General features: G+C 30.8%; 1 protein-coding gene across 1 annotated transcript in view; it reads right to left on the bottom strand.

The window, feature by feature from the left end:
• LOC129966376 (NPC intracellular cholesterol transporter 1-like) overlaps positions 1-21592 on the bottom strand; it is a 69044-nt gene that overhangs the window by 26053 nt on the left and 21399 nt on the right. Inside the window, exons 4-9 of the mRNA XM_056080798.1 lie at positions 18723-18971; positions 17285-17508; positions 6202-6496; positions 4114-4246; positions 498-700; positions 241-417 (exon numbers count right to left, since the gene is read on the bottom strand). Coding sequence (XP_055936773.1) covers positions 241-417; positions 498-700; positions 4114-4246; positions 6202-6496; positions 17285-17508; positions 18723-18971 — 1281 coding nt within the window. The remainder of the gene's footprint in view (positions 1-240; positions 418-497; positions 701-4113; positions 4247-6201; positions 6497-17284; positions 17509-18722; positions 18972-21592) is intronic.

Below are 21592 nucleotides of genomic sequence, written 5' to 3'. Positions count from 1 at the left end.
TATACTTTACAGTTGTAATATTTACTACAGAACCTTCTATCCCAATCTACTCATACTGACAGGAAAACCAAAAACAATTTATGTATTTTACAAACAAGCAACTGATTAACCAGGACTATTTGTTGCTTAAAATTTGGTTAACATGCTATAAAATGTATTTTTTGATCGTTTTCCCGTTTGTCAAACTTTTTTTCAATACAAAAGAAAAGATAAATACAAATGACATTAATCGATATTTACTCCGATTCCCACATTCGGGCCTTTACATTTTTGCTCTCTTCATTATAGTTGAGAAGAGGGAAAGTGATAGACAGTGCTTCAGCCGAATCGAATGTCTCATGGAATCCACTGAGCACTAGAGACATGTCATCAATGGGTCCTCCATAGGGAGCGAAACAGGCAATAGTTTTATCTGCCCTAAGAAGGAAAAAAAATCATTATTTATTCTACGAATGGAAGACTTATGCCTTTAGGCAAAAAGCCCCTAAAATACTTACAATGAGCAGCGTTTAAAATGGAATAAATAATCCGTCTTATTATAGAAACGTTCAATTTTATTTTGAAAGTATCCGAAAAGACTTTGTATAGCACATTCCGTATTCAGAGGCTTCAAAGGTGCTAGACATATGTCTTTCAGATGTATAGGAGTGCCATCGAGTGTTGCAGTTAAATTTTCAACCTGCTCTTGCAGTTTAAAAGCCTATATTTAAAAAGAAATGAAATTTGGGTTATTTTGTGATAATTAAAAACAATCTTTAATTTTTTGAAAGTTAAATATAAAACAGGGAAATATTACATACTAGCCGCCTTTGGCGACCAGCCGGTTCGCCAATCTTAATGTTCGTTTAAATTTTAATAATTAAATAGGTTGAACCGGAGTTTAACCCCCTTCTTCGCCAAGTTGCGATAACGCTCCAAAGCTGGCAATCTTTATTATGCACTATAATTGAACATCTGCTCCTTTGCTTTTGAACATTTCGCAAGGTCGTTGTTGGCGATTTTTAAAAATTGCTCCAAGCAGGAGGTTAAACTCCGGTCGTACCATTAAATATTTTACGCAATTCCAACTTTAATAGATTCTTCGGCAAAATATTTTAAAACTTCAAATTTTGATAATCATATAATTCACTCATAATATTATAAGGGCCTTCAGTCATAGCCTGATATGTATCTCTCTAATTTTCTGTTACCCCTCGTAGAAATTATGATTTAAATTAAAGTGTAAATGATTAATCTGCAATTAATATAATAATATTTTTTACTGAAACAAAGCATTTTTTTAATACTATGATTACTGATAATAGAGTCACTGAGCGTTTACACTTTATGGGCACTAAAGAATATCTTTCTTAATTTATGTTATATCTCGAGAATTTGTCAACAAAAATTTCTCAGATTCATCATGAACAGATCGATTCATTAACAATGTTTAATTTTAAATGCATCAAACACTAAAAAAATAAAATGAATCGTTTAAAATAATCGGTCTAAAACAGGTTTAAAAAAACTACTTAAAAAACGATGTACTTAAAACTATAAGCATATACAAAAAAGTATATAACTAACATAAATACAATTTAATTACAAAAGCATCCAAGTAACCTAAAAATAATTTAAATCATTGAAAATAGGTTAAAAAAAACTACTTAAAAAACGATGTACTTAAAACTATAAGCATATACAAAAAATATATAACTAACATAAATACAATTTACTTCAAAAAGCATGCAACTAACCTAAAAATAATTTAAATCATCCGTTGGTTGTTATGTCAACAGTCAGAAAACAATGCGCATGCGTGAATTTTCTTCGCCAGTTACGTTAACGCAAGTGCGTGAATTTTTCTACGCCAGTTGGGGTAACGCTATGCAGATTATACATTTTTAATTTCCTTTATTCTGTGTTATTTTAATTCAAAAGTACTTCAGAATGAATGTGAAACATGGATTAATTAACAATGTTTAATTTTAAATGCATAAAACATTAAGAAAATAAACAGAATCGTTTGAAATAATCCGCCGAAAAATGTTAACCCTAGCCTCATTACTGTTGGGAGAAAAAAAAACTGAAGCCTTTCTCGTTTGGCGCTGGGGATAATGGAAGATTTTTTTGGCGGAGAAGTTGGCGGTGGGGAAAATGGAAGATTTTTTTGGCGGGAAAGTTAGTTTTTAACTAATAATTAAAATTCTAATTAAAATTTCAAAAAAAGGGACCCCAGGTGCACATTCCCGACCTCTAAGGTATACATGTACCAAATTTGATAGCTGTATGTCAAATGACATGACCTGTAGAGCGCCAACACACACACACACACACACACACACACACACACACACACACACACACACACACACACACACACACACACACACACACACACACACACACACACACACACACACACACACACACACATTGAGCTTTATTATAAGTATAGATATAACTGAAACATTTAAATCAACTCTTTTCGTAATTCGCTAATCCAACAATTTATATTTTTTATGGAAATTGCTGTGTTTAGCTATTTGAATTTATATAAACTATTTACATCGTTTCTTATGCCATATTTACAAAAAAGAAAGTATTATAGTGGTAGAAAAGTCATCTCGGGAATTCGATTCTGGAAAATATTTCAGTTGTAAGAAAAAAAGGGAAGAAATCGAACTCGAGATTTTGACACATTTCATACCTCCAAGCTTCCATGAATTCACAAAACACATTTTGAGAATTATGTTTGATTGTGAACACGATAAATCAAAAAGGCATTGATTTAGAAGGAAGAAATTTAGTGCACGATCTTTACTCCAAATAAGTAAATTACCATCAAATGAAGTGAAATATAGATTTGTTTTCATTTGGACTACTAATATTTTGACTTTTTCTCATCCTTGATATTTATTATATGAAGAATCGACTTAGCTTTAAGTAGTAAGCTGCTTTCAGAGATTTTACTTCAAATAAAATTTTCGAAATTTTGTTGTACTTACGATTAAGAAGAATCAAATAATCAAGTACTGATGAAAAATGTTTAACTGCATCCATTTTTAAGAATTGTTACATATGATATAACTGAATGCATAACGATAGAGAGAAAAAAAAAAAGAGGGTGGGTGGGAATGCACAGTTTCAAAACAGAACCACACCAGATTTCTATGAAAGAACAAATTATATGTCTATTCAAATTTGTTTAAAATTATTTTATGGATCACGCATTACGCAAAATATTTAATTGAAATTTTTTACAATTATTAAGTACGAATTAAACTGTCTCTATAGGCGATAGTAATGAATAATAATTAGCAAATAATTTTCATGACAAATAACTAAAAAATGTCATTTTTCGTCTGAAAAATTATTATTTAATGGCTTTAGTGTTTTGGGTACGGATTTGATCTATGCGCTTGGATTAAGAGGTTTTTCTTAATAAAAATGAAACTTTTACTATAATTCACCAAAATGTTAATGGACTATTTCTAACCATTAGTTTAAATGTATTATTCGAAAATCATCCTTTATATTTAAATAAAAAATAAAATCAAAGAACAAAAGTTTCTTTCCCACATCTGTAACAAAACAATTTGATGTATATATGCACTGATCAAGAATCGGAAGCGATGTTAAGATATATGAGTGCATTTTCAATCATAATATCTCTTAAAAATTGTTTTAAATTAGATAACTGCAATTGAACTTTCCGAGTCCAGTTAGTTGTAATAAACTTAGCTGCTAGTTGAACCTTGAAAGATAATCCTAAAATTGGTGTTTCTTTCAAAAGTCGGTCATCCATTTTATCTCTGTAGAGGGCAAGATCAAGGTCTGAATAGAAATAGAATTTTTGCTGAGAAAGTATCCAAAAAAAAAAAAAAGTGAAAAAAAGATTTCTTTTAATTTACTTATGAGCTAGAATTTTGAGTTTTCACTATGTTACTACATCCATTTATTTATAACAACATGATTTTTTTTCTTTTAGTCAAAAACCTGTTCTTATTTTATTTCGAGAGTATTGAAATTGTTCATTGTATGATATTTTAAAAATATTTATAATAAACATATCATATGCACAACATTTTTTAAAGAGAAAAGTATTTTACGAAAATTTGATATAAAACTTACTGCCAATAGAAAATCTTGTTGAAACACAGGCCCCCAAGAAATGTTCTTTAATTCGTGGTTTACTATAATAGGATGATAAAATGTCTCTCGATTTGTTGGAGTTATAATGATTTGTTCAACTCTATAAAAAGATCTGAAAAAAAAGCGAAGAAAAAACAGTAAGAAGCTAGTTAAAAAAGTAAATTTAACATTATTCAATGAACATATCGAAATAATAGTTTAAAGGACGAAACATTCTTATTGCAATGTTCAATTTCTTTAAAGTGTAAGAAAGAAAATTATCTGCTATATAATTAGATGGAAAAAAATAACTAAGGAAACAGGCAACTCTTACTCGAAAAACAGGCCTCTACTAACCGGATTATATATCAAATCAAATATCTCCCAAGGGGCCTAGGGGAAAGCCCGGTTGAGATTAATATTTAGAGAGCGGTCACTATATATATATATTGTTACGAAATTTCCCGGGGTTCGTTTGGATAGTGGAAGTTATATGGTGTGGAGAACGCTCAATCAGCAGGCGGCAGTAGAAAATAAAACAACGACGTTTATTTACACGAAGACACATAGGACAGAACAAGGGCAACTATATACAGCACAGAAGACGATTATCTTCAGCTGAGACGTGCAGCATACAACAGTATACACAGCAGCATACAACAAGACTCTCTACTACAGACAGTAGCGCACAGCTTAGTTCAGCACTAGCTTGATTCCGTCGCTGCTCTGCTAATCTCTGGAAGGCCAGTTCTTTACCGTCGATTTCGACTACGACGACCCTGGCAGCCGCGGCCGCCTCCTTTTATAGGTCTCAGGGGGCGGGGCTAGAAGCCTCTCAACCAATCAGGAACGTTCGAGGCGTATCTCGGTTCCTACTGGACGGATCGGGAAAATTCTCGATGTTTCGGGTATAATCTATTTTCGCGCTAAAGTCGACAAATGGTAGCCAAGTTTGTCACCAAGCTCTGGGACCTCCCATGGAACCAACTATGTTGGGAAGCAGCATCACAGGTTCGTAACAATATAGATCACACACTATATGATAACAAATGAATTTCATGCACTTTGCGAACGGCTGGGCCGTTTTACGCTTTTACATGACTGAATGCAGAGTTCTGTTGGCGGAATCAGACTGCTTCGTATTGTCTGTTGAGTAATGACGTGAGCGCCGCTAGGATGACGATCTGGACACTACATACATATCTATCTAACTCTCCCTATATATATATATATATATATATATATATATATATATATATATATATATATATATATATATATATATATATATATATATATATATATATATATATATATATATATATATATATATATATATAATTATACCTAAATTTGTAATTCAAATGTCTTTGGTCTTTATAGGAATATTCAGTAATACCTTCAGTGTTGATTACAGTAAAACCACTCTCCTACTAGTAGGAAAAAGAGATTTGCAGATATTCTTAATGTACCAAACCTATTACTCCAATTTTTGCGACCATTTGTTAATTTAGCGATGAATTTGATGACACTATAAAGTTTTTGGAAAATGAAAGAATATAGCTCTACTGTTTTTAAAAATCAAAATCTAAAATTCTTCAGGGGAATTCCAAATACCATCATACTCTGTAGGAAATCTATATACATCCGAGATGTCCCTGGAGTTTTATTCGTAGAACAAAATGACAACATGTTAGAGGATGACAACTGTTGCTTGTATTGTTTCTGTCTGTTTATATGATTAATTTGTACATATTAATTGTTCTTTGTGTATATCTTTGAGCATTTTGTCGTCCTCCCGCTGGTGTGGTGTGGAGAGAGGGGTGCCAGCTCAGGTATCGTCCTCGTCATCTCACCGCGGTTCTAAATTACGAGATTCGTTCCAAAGTAGCCCTAGTGTTGCTTTAAAAAAATGGGACGTTAATATAGCTAAACTAAGCTAAACTTGAGAATTTCGTCGAATATTCGTGCAATGAAGAAGGTTTTGTTGGATTACACTCACCTCTGACCTATTGGACTATTTTGTAATATTGCTTTATATTATATCTTAATTTCATGGAATCATGACATTTTAAATGAGTCCCTTACCCAAAATGTTTATTATAATCTTCCATATCTCTTCGAGCCTCACTGTTTGGGAATACCCAAAGTTCGACTGGATCCGTGGTGATGACGGAATTGAAAACCAAACCTAATGAACAGATGCTACAAATAAAAAGAGATAACATCACGATAAGTACTGGATATTTAGAAACAAAAATAGCCCAATGCATAAAAGCTGTCTCTAATCGTTCTTCAAACCAGTTTCCAAATGTCTTGGAAGGACTATAGAAAGATTTTTCAAATGATGATTTTTTGTCATTTTTAGTCTTTGAAAGTGGACCTGAAATAAAAATGATCAAATATAAGAATATTCAGGACAGATAACTATGATTTAATAATAAAATTAACTTTAAATAAGTTGTATTTCAAAAATTAAATTAAACATAAGAAATTTTGCCATTTTATATGTTTTAGATCATAGCTATACATATTTCAGTGAACAGTTCATTGCAATTGAGGAAACAAAAATCAAAAATTATGAGATAATTGAAGTATTTTATTTTTCTGCTGGCAATTGAATAATATTTTGTGTAGTATTTATTTCTACAAACTTTTATTCTTCCCGATTCCTATTGAGACAAACAAACAGAAGTAAGGTTCAAATCTTGAACTACATTGAGTTTTTTTCAATAGTATACAATATTAATATTCTTTCAGTCTTTACAGTGCTTTCGGGCTCATTACAGTTTTATCGAAGAACTATTTCCAAAAAGAGGATCTTAAAATTGTATGTGTTAGAAGCTTTAATAACTTGAAAGCCATTGGCCCAGAATTTCAATACTTTCCAAACTAATTCAAGCACTGGGATTTTATTTACAAAATGATTTCTCCTTTATTCTATTTTTTGTTGTTGTTGTTTATAATGGCACTTGCCATGCACAAACTCGTTGACGAAGTCAGCGATTTTAAGCCAAGGGAGCCTCTCTTGTTTTTAGTAGCGCCAACTAGGGCCAAGAGTACGTCTTAGCTACTCACACATCTCATTCGCTTGCACAACCCCTTTTTACAGGGGGGCACATTCACACAGCTCACAGATAGAACAGAGGAAGAATAACCATGCCCGTACCGGGACTCGAACCCAGGACGCCCAGAACACGGGGAAGACGCGCCAGCCCTATGCCAGGACGCCGGCTCTATTTTTTTTTAAACTACTGAACGTCAATTTCTTATAACATGTAATGAGAAACGAAATTATTATGGCCGATTTTAACAGTCTTTAGCTTTGTATATAGATTTTTTAATTTTTGGAACTAATGCAGAAATAAACGTCTACTAAGTAAGAGAAAAAGCCTATTCAGTATTAGCGAAACACTGAAGTTTGTTTTACTTTTTGATTTGAGAGATTACCTTTCTTGTATTCGATACAGGTATACTATTTTAAGTTTAGAATGCGATATCGGACTAAATTGTTTGCTAAATATGATATTTGGAATATTGAAAAAATCACTGATGGATTTTTATCATTAAGTTAACCAAATTCGGTGATTAACCGGTTTGAACGGATTAATAGTTGCTAAAATTTTTAATATTTTAGTTGTATAGTAGTTGGCCTTTCAAGGTTTTCTCAGTGAAGTTTTTTAAAAATATTAATAGTCATGAAACATGTACAGTCTTAAAAATCTAATGTAGTTCTCTGTCTTGTGTAACGCATCTCCTTAATTTTTTGTCATCTCATCGAAAATTTTAATTTTAATTCGTAAAACGGAAGTAGTTAAATTTCAGCTAATACAAAAACATTTTTGGCTGAAACTAAATAATTTCATTTAAAATGTAACGTTCAGTATAGAAGTTTACAAAATATTTTTTTTCTAAATTTTGTAATGTCTTAGAAGATTATCTAATAAAAAAAATCTCTAAATGAATTATGAAAAAAATCAGTTGACTAAAATAAGAAGCGGATTTTCAAGCAATAAGAATGATAAGTACAACAGTTTTAAAAAAATAGTATATTGAACGCGTTTTTTAGTTGGAAATTTATTCATTATGGGAGAATAACTGGATACTTTATCATTAACAACGGAAGAAAAATCCAAAATAAAATATTTATAGCAACAACGAAAATGTTTTGAGTTTCTTTAGTAGCTCTGGATTTAACTCTGTCCTGTACTTTAATCCAGAGCTAATAAAGAACAAACAAACTGAAACTTAAGTTGCTCTGGATGAAGGTCTGTAACGTCGAATGCCAACGCACGCGCATCCCACCTCTCCTGACACATTCCATCTTAATTACAACCAATAAACAGTAAAAAAAAAAAAAAAAATACATGTACATTTTTCATATAATTTATGCAGAAAATAGTGACTTGTACTGAAAATCTATGTAATTTTTTTCCCGTTTGATAAAAAAAAATATATTTTCTAATATTGTCCGTAGGTAAGGTTATTTATTAAAAATGGCATAAAAACATACAAGCTGACATAGAAATTTTTTTTCGTCAGAATTAATTACAGAATATATATCTTTTGCAATTCACTGTTATACTTTTAATATGTGCACCTTTTGTACCTCGAACTAATTCCGAATAGTACTTCATTACCATTCACTTGCAATCTGCGTCTCATTCGTCAATCACTAAAGGATCATTTCTGCATGCTTGTGATGGTACATTTCACCTCGGTGTTAAATTGGAAATAAACGTTCTGTATTATACGCAACTAATTTAAGGTTCTATGAATCACCTAGTCTGTGGAAATATTAAAACCTTGTTTTGAATAAAATATATTGAAATAAAAGAAAAAGAATTATTTCGAAATTAAATCGACAGGCACTTTGTTATATATAGTCTATACTTTTGTATTTGTCAAAAATACATTTCACACCAAAAATCAGAAAAAAAAAAGAATCACACAGTTATTCCGCAAATAATTTTAAATATAGATTAAGTTGACAATTTGAAGAAAATAATTTTTTTTCTTCTTCACAGAGCTCAGAGGTTTACATTACTTTTGTTAATTCTCCTCAATTTCTTTTTTCAACACTATGTATGTTAACCCATTACAAAAGCAATGGAAATCATGAAGTAATGGAGAATATGGTAAATGAAAGGAGGTTCCTTTAACGAATTATAAAAAAAAATACCAGAGATTAATTAAAGAAAATTTCAATCATTACAATACAGTCTAGTAATATAAACTGTAAACCAGATGAGTATCAAACGCAAAAGAATGAAACGAAGATTGGAACAAACGTATGATCACCATATCATCTTATGAGTAATGAATTAGTGTTTCTAATTTGCATTCATAAGATGAAAGAGGTCGGCAAAATGTAAATAGTAGCTGCCGGCTGCTGAAATGGCTGTGTTGCAATTATATAAGCAACTCCTTGACACTGATAGATATATAGATATTTGTTATTAATCTCAAGTTTCAAGTCCCCCAGAGACTATACTTGATGAAAAGTTGTGGCTGACATATTATATGACTGGATGCAAACCGAAAAGTAGATGACTTAAAAATTTTTCGTTGAAAGTTTGAAGCTTTTTGAATTTTTTAGATACTAGCTGGTACCCGGAGTGTTGCTGTCGCAGAAGAAATAATTTTGGAAATAGCGTTTGAAATTTGAAATAGCTATCCTGTTTAATTAGGAATGATAGAAAGAATAATATTTATTTTCTTGTCGACAATGAATACATTCATTGAAATTGAATGATATACAAAAGAAGAGTATAAATGATATTTATTCTATTCCTTTTTTATTTTAATTTTCAAGTGCTTTAGGATAGACAATAATTTTTTTTGTTTTGTTTTTCCGTCTTTAGCAAAAACAAATAAATTTCTTGGCTGTCCGACCCGTGACCATCCAACATACAATTCGCAGTGTGAAAAACATGGATTTTCTAAGTCAATCAGTACACTTGAAGTGGTTGACCTTGTGCCTTGTTGATGGTCATGAAGAATGCAAATCGAATGAGGAGTAACAGTCGTTTGAAATCAAAAGCATGTCGGTGGGAATAATGGGAATGCGTAGAAAGAGCAGATCTTCTCTCTTCGATTTTCCGTTAAGAACAGTTGTCGCGATTTTTGCCGCATGTTGGTCTTCTGATTTTGAAACACATGAATTTGCAATTCATAAACGAACTGCTTCATCGCTCGCTTGTTCGAAAAGAACAAATTTGCTTATTTCTGTGTGCTTCGGTGTAGATCTACTAACTGATGAACATTTGAGAGGCATATTTTTTGACGAAGCAATTCACACGATATACGTTTGTATAACCGAAATATAGTTTGTCGATTCACTGAATAAATAGAACATTTACTGTTTGCAATGGAAAATTTTCATTATATATAATTTACCTTGATCGGCATCGATAATATTAATTCTATTTTGCATATGTGAGATAAACTTTGAATAACATATGCGATTCATCGCAGCTAAAATATTGTGCACGTTGAATGACAATACCTTGTGTAAATGATTATTCATTAAGGAAAAGAGAAAAATTAGCCCTTGCACTAAATATTTTTGATTTCATTTCACTCACTTTGATTGGCATCGATGATAATAATTTTATTTTGTTTGATAAATGTGTGATTCACTTCAAATGACATGTATCGTCTGCCGTTTACTGTTTGCCTTTTGCCAATTTTAAGAAAATGATAAATAACAAAAACGTATAAAACGATTTTATTGTGTTGTATATATTTGTAAATTTTAGTGTATTCAAAATAAATGCTAATAATTGTATTGTTCCTATAACTTTCGCTCAAAAGCAAATAATAAGTTGGCAAAGTTTTATAGCAATCTGATGAACGGTACGTCAGCGCATAATATACAAGCAAATCAAAAATTCATTTTTATATATTAGATTAATTTGTTCGTTATTCAAGCGTATGTTCTTTGCTCGAGTACAAAAATATTTCGAAAAAGTGAGAATTGTTCGAATGTTAGTTAAATTGTAAATTTAAAAAAATATTTTTTATACTCTTGAAATGAACAGAAACACATTATAAACCTACTGTATACTTTGACATCTCCATTTTTATCGCCACTTCGAGCAGTCTTACTACTATTTAGAAGAAGGAAAATGATTACTTTGAAACGATAAGAACGGAAATAGAAAATCAGAAGTAGTAAGTATTCATAAACTTATGGCCCGTTTCGGAAGATTAGATACTCGTCACTATTACGTAATAATAATTTTGTAAACTAGTCAATTGATTTCTGCATTATGAATTTCGGTAAGAACATTTCTGAAAGTCTTTATTAAAAAAACTGATAGTTCTGTAACGTCAAAAAATATTAACATTCGCTGACGAACTATAGCGATCATTTTTATTTGGAAGAAGGACGTTCATTCAACACATAGCTGTATTCCTACTTCAACATACTAAATACCAGATACTTATTTCTCTAAGTAAATCAAAATGGAAAAATTTATATTTTATTTTCACGAAAATATGCTTTTTTTTTAATTCAGTTGTACTAAATCCTTTTCCCTTTAAAAAACTGATTATAAATGAATATAAATTACTGTATTAAAATTTATCAAATATGTAATTAAACAATTCAACACTCATTTACTCATCTTCTTGTTCCCCACTTCTTTTCGTAAACTTAACCCTCTTTGTTTCATGTCTCCTATTCCAGATATGATGTAAAAAGGTGCAATATATTTTCTCACTTACAAAGCGAAATGAAAATATTATTTTTTTTATCTTCCGTGTAGTTTCAAATAAAATGGGGCCATTTTAACTGTCCTTAGAATTTCTAATGACTAATCACTTTTAAATAAGTTTTTATATTCATTTCTTCATAATTCATTTAGATATTTATTCCTATCCCCCCCAACCAATTTCCAAAGCATTATTGTTGCCTTTCAATTGTTAAGATGGTAATAACTATTCGCCGTATTTCAATTGTTAATAAACTCAAAATACCTCAATAGTCACCAGCTGTCATTGTTATGAACAGCAGCATGACTGTTTAAATGCTCAACAAAGTTACAAATGCAAACAATTTAACAGAATAAACAATGAATCCCTGCTCTGTTTCTTTCTATTGAAATTCATTCTCTGTTTTGCAACCGAACGTTGTGTGACTTTTTTTGCTGAGTAATGATGCTTAGTGCGATTTTCGAAAATTTCAATGAGGCTTCGGCCATCATTGTGTTCCTCGTCTTTATGACGATGTGGGAAATAGTAGAATATTTCCTCTTCCCCGACGCACCATCTGTTGGGGGTGTTAATTCAGATCTGAATTCTTATCTTGATACGGATGCTCCATTTCATCCGCCTGTTCAACGAGTCGCTGTTGTGCGCTCGTATACAGTTTATAAGATCTGCCAGGCTCTGGAGCTACCTGCTGAACTGATGCCTGTTAAAGTTCAGAAGATTGGGGCTCCCATTGTAAAATCGCTTGCGATTTACAAAATGTGCTGCGCACTGGATTTGCCTGCACGCCTGGCTCCTATAGAAACTCCAGTTGTGGAGTCCTATGCGGTCTTCCGAATTTGCATGGCCCTGGACTTGCCAGCTGAGTACCAACAACGGCAGAATGCAGTGTAACATCAAAACTGTCTTCAGCTGCCCGATAACGTTTAAAACTGTCTTCTTCGGTTGCCGAATGCTGCATCAAAAACTGTCATCGGCGTCCAGATGCGGTTTCAAAGACTGTCATCGATTGCTCTTTCACAGACTGTCGTCAGTTAAAAGATGCTGTCTTGGAATCAAGAGAGCCATCAGATGCAGCGATGAAGGGAGGGTTGGCGGGCGGGGAACGAGAGTAGCACACCTCCACGCGGTGTTCCCTGGGCAACGGTGCAGTTCTCTGGAACTGCAACGGCTAAGAGGCTACTCAACAATAATTTAAATAAAGAATACTTATTTAATCCCGCAAAAAGGTGTACTTATTTTTTTGTCTTGAAGATACACATTTACAGTTCTGTGTTACAAAAATTCACGCCCTTCATCAAATATTGCAACACAAATTGAATTTATTTATGGTGCAGTGACTGTTGAATTTTAAAGCATGTAACTTACAAATTTCTTGCATTGCATTTACTTTGAAGAAATGCGACTTGCGTCAGTAGAAAGCATGTGCAGTTTAATGAATTTAAATCCTAAATATTTAAAAAGTAAACTCCATGATCTTTCTGGCATCAATAAAAATATCTTTGTAATATTATACACTTCCCAGGTAGAGTAAATAAATACTTTTATTGGAAACTAGCCGCCTTTGGCGACTAGCAGATTCGCCAATCTTAATACTCTTTAACTTATCTTAATACTCTTAATATCTTAACTAACAATCTTAATACTCTTAATACTTTTTTAATTAAACATTTATGTGCCTTGGTCCCTTAATAGCTTCTTCAGCAAAATAGTTTTAAGTTCCAAGTTTTTATAGTCAGATAACTCATATTATTATAAAAGCCTCACTATATATCTTTCTAATTTGTTGTCAGCTGCCCTAAGATTTAAATTTGAATTTTTAATGGAAGAGATAAAACTTCATTAAATAAGAAAATATTTTTCTTGAAATATTTTGTATAACTTATGCAATATTTCAATGAATTATTCCATAAAAATTTCTCTGATCCATCATAAAATACAATTTTACCTTCAAAAAGATTTAAATGCGATAAATAATATTTTATTTATTTTATTTCAATCAGTAATTGTACTTCTGAAAACAATTATGAAGTCTAAATTTTATACAGTCCTTCGATCCTATAAATCATCTATCTATACTTATAATAAAGCTCAATGTGTGTGTGTGTGTGTGTGTGTGTGTGTGTTGGCGCTCTACAGGCCAGACCGTTTGACATACAGCTACCAAATTTGGTACATGTATACCTTGGAGGTTGGGAATGTGCACCTGGGGTTTCTTTTTTTGAATTTTTAATTAGAATTTTAATTATTAATTAAAAACTAACTTTCCCGCCAAAAAAATCTTCCATTTTCCCCACCGCCAACTTCTCCGCCAAAAAAATCTTCCATTATCCCCAGCGCCAAACGAGAAAGGCTTCAGTTTTTTTTTCTCCCAACAGTAATGAGGCAAGGGTTAAAATTTTTCGGCGGATTATTTCAATCGGTTCTGTTTATTTTCTTAATGTTTGATGCATTTAAAATTAAACATTGTTAATGAATCAATCTTTCAGATTCATTCTGAAGTACTTTTGAATTAAAATAAAACAGAATAAAGGAAATTAAAAATTTCTAATCCGCATAGCGTTACCCCAACTGGCGTAGAAAAAATCACGTATTTGCGTTACGTAACCGGCGAAGAAAATTCACGCATGCGCATTCTGTTCTGATTGTTGCCATGGCAACGTTATCAATGGATGATTTAAATTATTTTTGGGTTAGTTGCATGCTTTTGTAAGTAAATTGTATTTATGTTAGTTATATATATTTTGTATATGCTTATAGTTTTAAGTACATCGTTTTTTAAGTAGTTTTTTTAAAACCTGTTTTCAACCGTTTATTTTAAACGATTCGTTTTATTTTCTTAGTGTTTGATGCATTTAAATTTAAACATTGTTAATAAATCGATCTGCTCATAATGAATCTAAGAAAATTTTGTTGACCAACTCTTGAGATATTACATAAATTAAAAAAGATATTCTTTAGTGCCCATAAAGTTTAAACGCTGAGTGACTCTATTTTCAGTAATCAGATTATAAAAAAATGCTTTGTTTCAGTAAAAAAATATTATTATATTAATTGAAGATAAATTCTTTCCACTTTAATTTAAAGCATAAATTCTACCGTTTTCAACCGTTTATTTTAAACGATTCGTTTTATTTTCTTAGTGTTTGATGCATTTAATTTTAAACATTGTTAATTAATCGATCTGCTCATAATGAATCTAAGAAAATTTTGTTGACCAACTCTTGAGATATTACATAAATTTAAAAAGATATTCTTTAGTGCCCATAAAGTTTAAATGCTGAGTGACTCTATTTTCAGTAATCAGATTATAAAAAAATGCTTTGTTTCAGTAAAAAATATTATTATATTAATTGAAGATAAATTCTTTCCACTTTAATTTAAAGCATAAATTCTATGGGTGCTAACAGAAAATGAGAGAGATACATATTACGTTATGACTGAAGGCCTTTATAATATTATGAATGAATTATATGATAATTAAAATTTGAAGTTTTAAAATATTTTGATGAAGAAGCTATTAAAGTAGAAATTGCATAAAATATTTAATTATTAAAATTTTAACGAACATTAAGATTGGCGAACCCGCTGGTCGCCAAAGGCGGCTAGTATATAATAAAATTATCTTGACAAACTAACATTTCAATCCTCTGCGATGAAGCCTCTCAGAGTTATAAGACTTTGAATATCATTAATTTTGGATAATCAACAATTTTATTATTTTAGACAATCGTGCGTTTTTATAGAGTAGAGACATTCAAATTTTGATAACTCAGTCAGTTTTAATTGAGAAAGAGTGGACATTTTTTATTTAAAATAGTAAAACCGAGAATCTGCATAAAATTTAAAATTAATAATTCATTTATTGATTTAAACTACCTAAAATATAATTATTTCATTAGGGTTCTTTTATTAGATATATACACGAATTAATTAAGTTTAAAAATTTAGTTTGGGCACTGAATATTCTGTATATACTAAACTATGTATGCCTTAATTAAAACTGAATTAATATTATAACCATTTTAAAACAACAAAGAAAACTTTTTCTGGCATTCATTTTTTTAGAAAATATCACATTTCGTATTTATTCCATTACATGCAAATGCATTTTGAATATTACGCATTCGTCAGATTTTTAGTTTCCCGTAATAGTTTTGTAAAATTTAACTTAATCTTTCAATATGAGTTTTTATCATCGTTACGGCAACGCGCTGCTAAGAGCTAATTTTTCTCACACACTCAAACGTGCTCCTATAGGTTAAATTTTATTTTCATTTTGTTCGAAATAAATTGATAGAAAATATAATTGAAATATTTTGAAAAATTAAAAATGGAAACTTAATTTATAGTTTAAAACATTAGTATCATTGAAAAGATTACTATTTGAACTTTAAGGTGATGTAATAATCAATTTTGAATTATAATATTTTCGAAAGTTATCCCTAAAGTATGCAAAGATTTCTTTTTATTTTTATTTAAATAAAATTTTAATTAAAGTTTCAAAGAAATCGCTCCGGGGTATTCATTTTCATCCACCAGATTATACATGGGCCAAGTTTGATAGCTCTAGATCATATGGTCTAGCATGTAGTGTGCCAAGATACACCCCCCAATGTATTCAGATTTATTATTATAGATTTATTGAAGAGTTACATTTTGTGTAAACTAATTCAGATATATTTAACTTTATTTCCCCAATTAATCAAGATGAAAATTTTTTTTCTGGTCAATTGTAGAATCTTATGCAGTTTTGCCTACATTCATTTCGATTTCCAATCGCCAGTTTTTAAGTTAAGTTAATCGCTAGTTTTCTAGTTTTTTCAAATAAAGGAATTAAATTTTATTGCGTAGTTAGCGTTTGATCACCAGTCAACCCTTCAGTAAGAATGACATGCCACAATAATTACATATAAACTTAATATAATTATTGTCTCTTTTCTGTAGTAAGTTATTCATAAGTAGCAGAAAAATAATGAGGGTTGGAATGCCATACTGATTAATAACTACATTCATTTTCTTTGTACTGTATCAATATTTTTTATAGGGATTGTGAAAACTGGAAGCAATATTTTATAATGAAGCTGATTTTATGTGGATATTTATATTCAACTGGCGGATACACCCAGCATTGCCAGGGATCAATACTATTGAATGTATAAATATTTAAGTGCACATAATCTTTGAACTTATTATCAAAATGAGAATATGGACTTAAAATTCAAAATCATTCACATTAAGTCTACGATATTCAGATCAGTGAAATGAGAGAAAATAATAAGAGATTACAATTAATGCTAATAATAGTTTTCAGTATTTCATTTAATACCTGACGGTAGATAGATCTCCGAATTCATTAACACTTTCAGGAAACATTTTAAAAAACTATAATAACTATAATGCAAGCCTAAGAAACGAAAGTATTTTTTAGAATTGTTTTTTTTATTGCACTTACGTTTGAAACAAGGATGGCTAAGACAGCAGAATATCACTGTGACGCATGTAGAAAATAAACCAAAACCCAATATTGCACAAAAGATAAAGCCATCTATTTGAAATACGCTGAATGATTTTCCTTCTTCAGGGAAAACGGGAGGCTCTAAAGCTTTAGCAGCACATGATGCTTTGCAATCATAGCAATTGCAAGCACTCAGATTTGGACCGGGAGCCTCTGAACATCTAGGTAAAGAAAAGGAAATATTAAAAATGATTTGATGAACGATGCAAAAGGATTAGATATTGGAGATGACGCAGAAAGTATTAGTTATAATAAAAAAAGCATGGTTTATTATTATTAGCTCATAATTTATTGTACTAGTTAATAATACTTATAAAATTTCATTTATAGATAAGTATCAAAGAGGCAAATTAAATTAAAAGATTATATACATTTAAATTTACTCGAATTGCTTAAAAATTATTCGGTACGACATTTTAAGGGAAAAAAATCCACTTTTCCTGGTAAAATACTATATATTAAAATCTATAAAAGCTTAGAATAATGAGTTAATTTGAAATCATTAGAATTTATGATTGGAGCCAGATTATATAAATTGTTAAATAAAAAAAGGTATTTGCTAATTCTAAATAATTTAACAATCTCTAATATAGTATTTCAAAAACTTTATTATATTTCGGAACTAAATATTAAAATTATAAAGTGATTTGCATTTATAATTCACAAATAACATAAAAATCTAAGAGGTAATATGTTGCTTTATTTTGAGTGGGTTTTTTTTTGTGATTTTTTTGTGTCATCAACTTTTTTTCTTCGAACAAATTTATTCATGAATTTACATTACAATTTGAAACGATCTTTAATTAAATAGTACTTCTTAATATGAATTATAAGTATAAATGCACGAGTATTATAGCAATATCAATTCTTTTTCTTTCTTTTTATTATATGCATTTTTTATTTAAGTAAATACTAAGAAATATTAAGAAGAATGCTGAACACCATAAGGCAGGATCATTTAAATAATATTGCTAAAAAAGTATTATTTGAAAAACGTCTGCAGCTTTAAACATTTTGAGTCTATCTCGACGATATACTTATTGAACAGTCATAGTAGAATAACTTGAGATCTTTCATTTGTTTCAGTAAAGTTATCATTCGAAAATTAATGGCATTTCAATATTGTTTTAAAAACGTGGTAAAAAGAGTTTTTGAAAGAAAAACTGAAATACTAAGCTGTAGTGATATTTTCGTACTTTCTCGTTGATGAAAACGACCTTCCAAAATCTTATTATCTTTGAATATTTTGAGAATTTTTTTTTTCCTTTCTTAATAAAACATGTCTTACCTTATTGTTGTTTGAAAGTTTATTCCAACTAATTTATATAAATTAAATGCTATTTTGGAAAAAGAGTAATCTAGTTTCTTTACTCACTTAAAATATGGTGTTTTGACAGGGAAAAATGTGCGTCCATTAACAACTACTTTCTCCTCAACGTGAAGTTTGAAGGAAGTCCTAGCATAGGTTTTACCACCTTCAGTTACAGGTTTTCCCAGCTGCTCCAGTAGTCGTTCAGTGGTGCATTGAGAGCTACCCCAAGCGCCACACAACAAGTCGTATAAAAGAGAGCCGGGAAAGAGGCCTTGTACTTCACTGCATGACTCGTATGTTTTATAAGCATATCTAGAAACAGAACCGTACGATGTATAAGGATTTTACAGAATCTTATTGCAAATTATTTACAAATCAATTGACTTTAAAATAATAACACCTTTAAGAGTATAATGTATTTAAAGACTGCTCCATTTCTGATTTTTCAAATATAAGTAGAGCGTGGTTAGTTCAAAACTCAAATTCGAATTTTACTTATGAATGAGAGGGTTTAGTTTAGTTTAGTTTAGTTATATTAACGTCCCGTTTGAAGCAACACTAGGGCTATTTTGGGACGGACCTCGTAATTTTGAACCGCGGTCAGATGACGAGGACGAAACCTGAACTGGCACCCCGCTATGAATGAGAGGGAGTGGTCTCCTCGGAACTTTCTTGCATGTTACTTAATGAAGATGTTATTTGGATTCTAGGTACGATTATTTTGAGTATTGATGTCACCCTGCAATGACAAGTGGGCTTCGTCTGAGCACGATTTTCAGCAACCATTGTACGTCACTTTCCATGTCTGTAAGTGCCCATATTGCAAAGGTTTGTCTTTTCTCAAAATCTGCTAACAATATTTGGTGAAGTGCCCGCGTCTTGCACAGATACACTTTCAAGATTCTGTACATAATGCGTCAGATCGAATCTCCGTTGCCTTCGTTCGTCCATTTCGGAATATCCATTACATTATCAGCTTTACATGCACTGCTATTCTCCGTTGTTGCCAAATTATCCATGACACTTTGTACAACAGAGACACCGTTCGTTCTGATGGATGGTCTGCTATTTCATGGACCATCCTCCAAGCTCTCCGTTTCCTCAAAACAGCGTACTAATTTCAGTATCCCATTCAATGTAAATGGATTTTATTTGCGTTGATTCATTTCACCAAACATTGCTTTAGTAGTGAAGTCACCGTTTTTATAGTAAAGTTTAACCATTGACACTCAAACCGGTAACGATAACCTGCTATTGGCGTCGAATGACGGATTTCTAGTCCTGTGTTTTATAGTTATCCTGGTTTCCACAAACCGTCCGGCTTGACCTTAAATTGCCATCTATCAGTCATTTTTTGAATTATTTTAAAGGAAAAAACAAAAACAAGGACTTTTTAATCATATTCCTGTAAACCGCAATTTTTTTCGAGAATTACTTTTTTTATAATAATTTTGTGAGTTTTGAGCGAATTTTTAGCCCACCCTGTATAAATCGACAGAGGAACCCTTCGAAGAATTTTAATCAAAATTTGATAAGATTTGCACTTTAGATGCCATAACTGAGCACAGTCCGTGATAAACAGTGCAAAGGCACTGCTTGTTATTCAGAAAGAAATAATCGCACAACAAAATTGTAAATATCATTGTAGAAATAAATTCTCTATAAATGAAAGAATTATTTTTTTCATGCAAGAGGTCGCATGAGAAGAGAGAGAGGATAGATGATTTACACAAAATCCTTTATCAAATAGCATCCCCAATTTCGAATACATATCCAATTTTTCAGATAGAAATAGAATAGATATAATACCTGACGAATTACACAACGATATACGAAAAAAAAAAGATTGACGAATTATAAACAACTGACATTTTTAGTTCCTAATGATAAATGAGAATTCCGTTTTTTTAAATATAAAATGAATTTGACAATGATTATTATTTTTAATTAAAATACTCATCAAAAAAGACAAAAGTTGTGCCTTTTTACAATGCAAAACTATATTTTGCATTATTTTTTATCAATTTCTAAATTCATAAGTTAAATAAGTTCATAAGTTTTTGCATGAAACCACAAATTTTTTTAGCCAATTAAAGAAAAAGGAGTAAAGGATTAGTAATCCGAATTTTAACTTATTTCATCATATTGTACTAAGTTATATAGCAATAATTAAATATTTTAGAGCATTCGTGATTTTAGATTTTTTGAGGGTGGGAGGGTGGGGGTACTCACCTTTGCAAAAAGATTTTCCAAGAATAAATATCTTTCAAATAGATTGATATTGAAATTCTTATTGAATAAAAAAAAAGCCCAGAAACAAAACTCTTTAAAAATTTTATAATGTTAACTATATAAATGAATAAAACATTATTAAATAAAATACAAAACAACTATTTATGTACATAATCGGGTGTCTCAAACTTTGACAAAAATAGTTTTTTAAACCAGTGTGTGTGTGGGGGGGGGTGCCCCCAAACCTTTTTCGTGTACTTTCTGATAAAGGGGCTATCCTTCACCTTGTAAAAAAAATGATGGATTTTTGGTAAGACGGCTTTGCATTGCATTGGGGAACAATAATTACGAAATATTAACCTTTGGCATGAGTTGTGATCCTTAGTGAGTTTTTTAGCTATTAATCCGAAGCGATTAATAATATGCGAAAATCGAATTTGTAATTTAGACGAGTTTTATCCAACCGATTATATTAAAAATTTGACACAAAACTACACTTGTAGTTTCAAAATCTCATATCAAATTTTATATATTTAAATCATTGCGTTTTTAAGTTATCGCGTTTACGTGTTTTTGAAAGTATGGCAGATGGTCAACCCCCGTTTGATTTAGCATAGAATTTAATAAGTATTTACACTGTAGATTTTAAATATGTATACTTAATTTTATCTATAGAACTTTTTTTTTGTTTTGTACTTATT

Source organism: Argiope bruennichi, chromosome 4, assembly GCF_947563725.1.
Source record: "Argiope bruennichi chromosome 4, qqArgBrue1.1, whole genome shotgun sequence".
NCBI classification, from domain to species: Eukaryota; Metazoa; Arthropoda; class Arachnida; order Araneae; family Araneidae; genus Argiope; species Argiope bruennichi.
The sequence above is the reverse complement of the archived record's forward strand: the minus strand, read 5'-3'. Positions and strand labels throughout refer to the sequence as shown.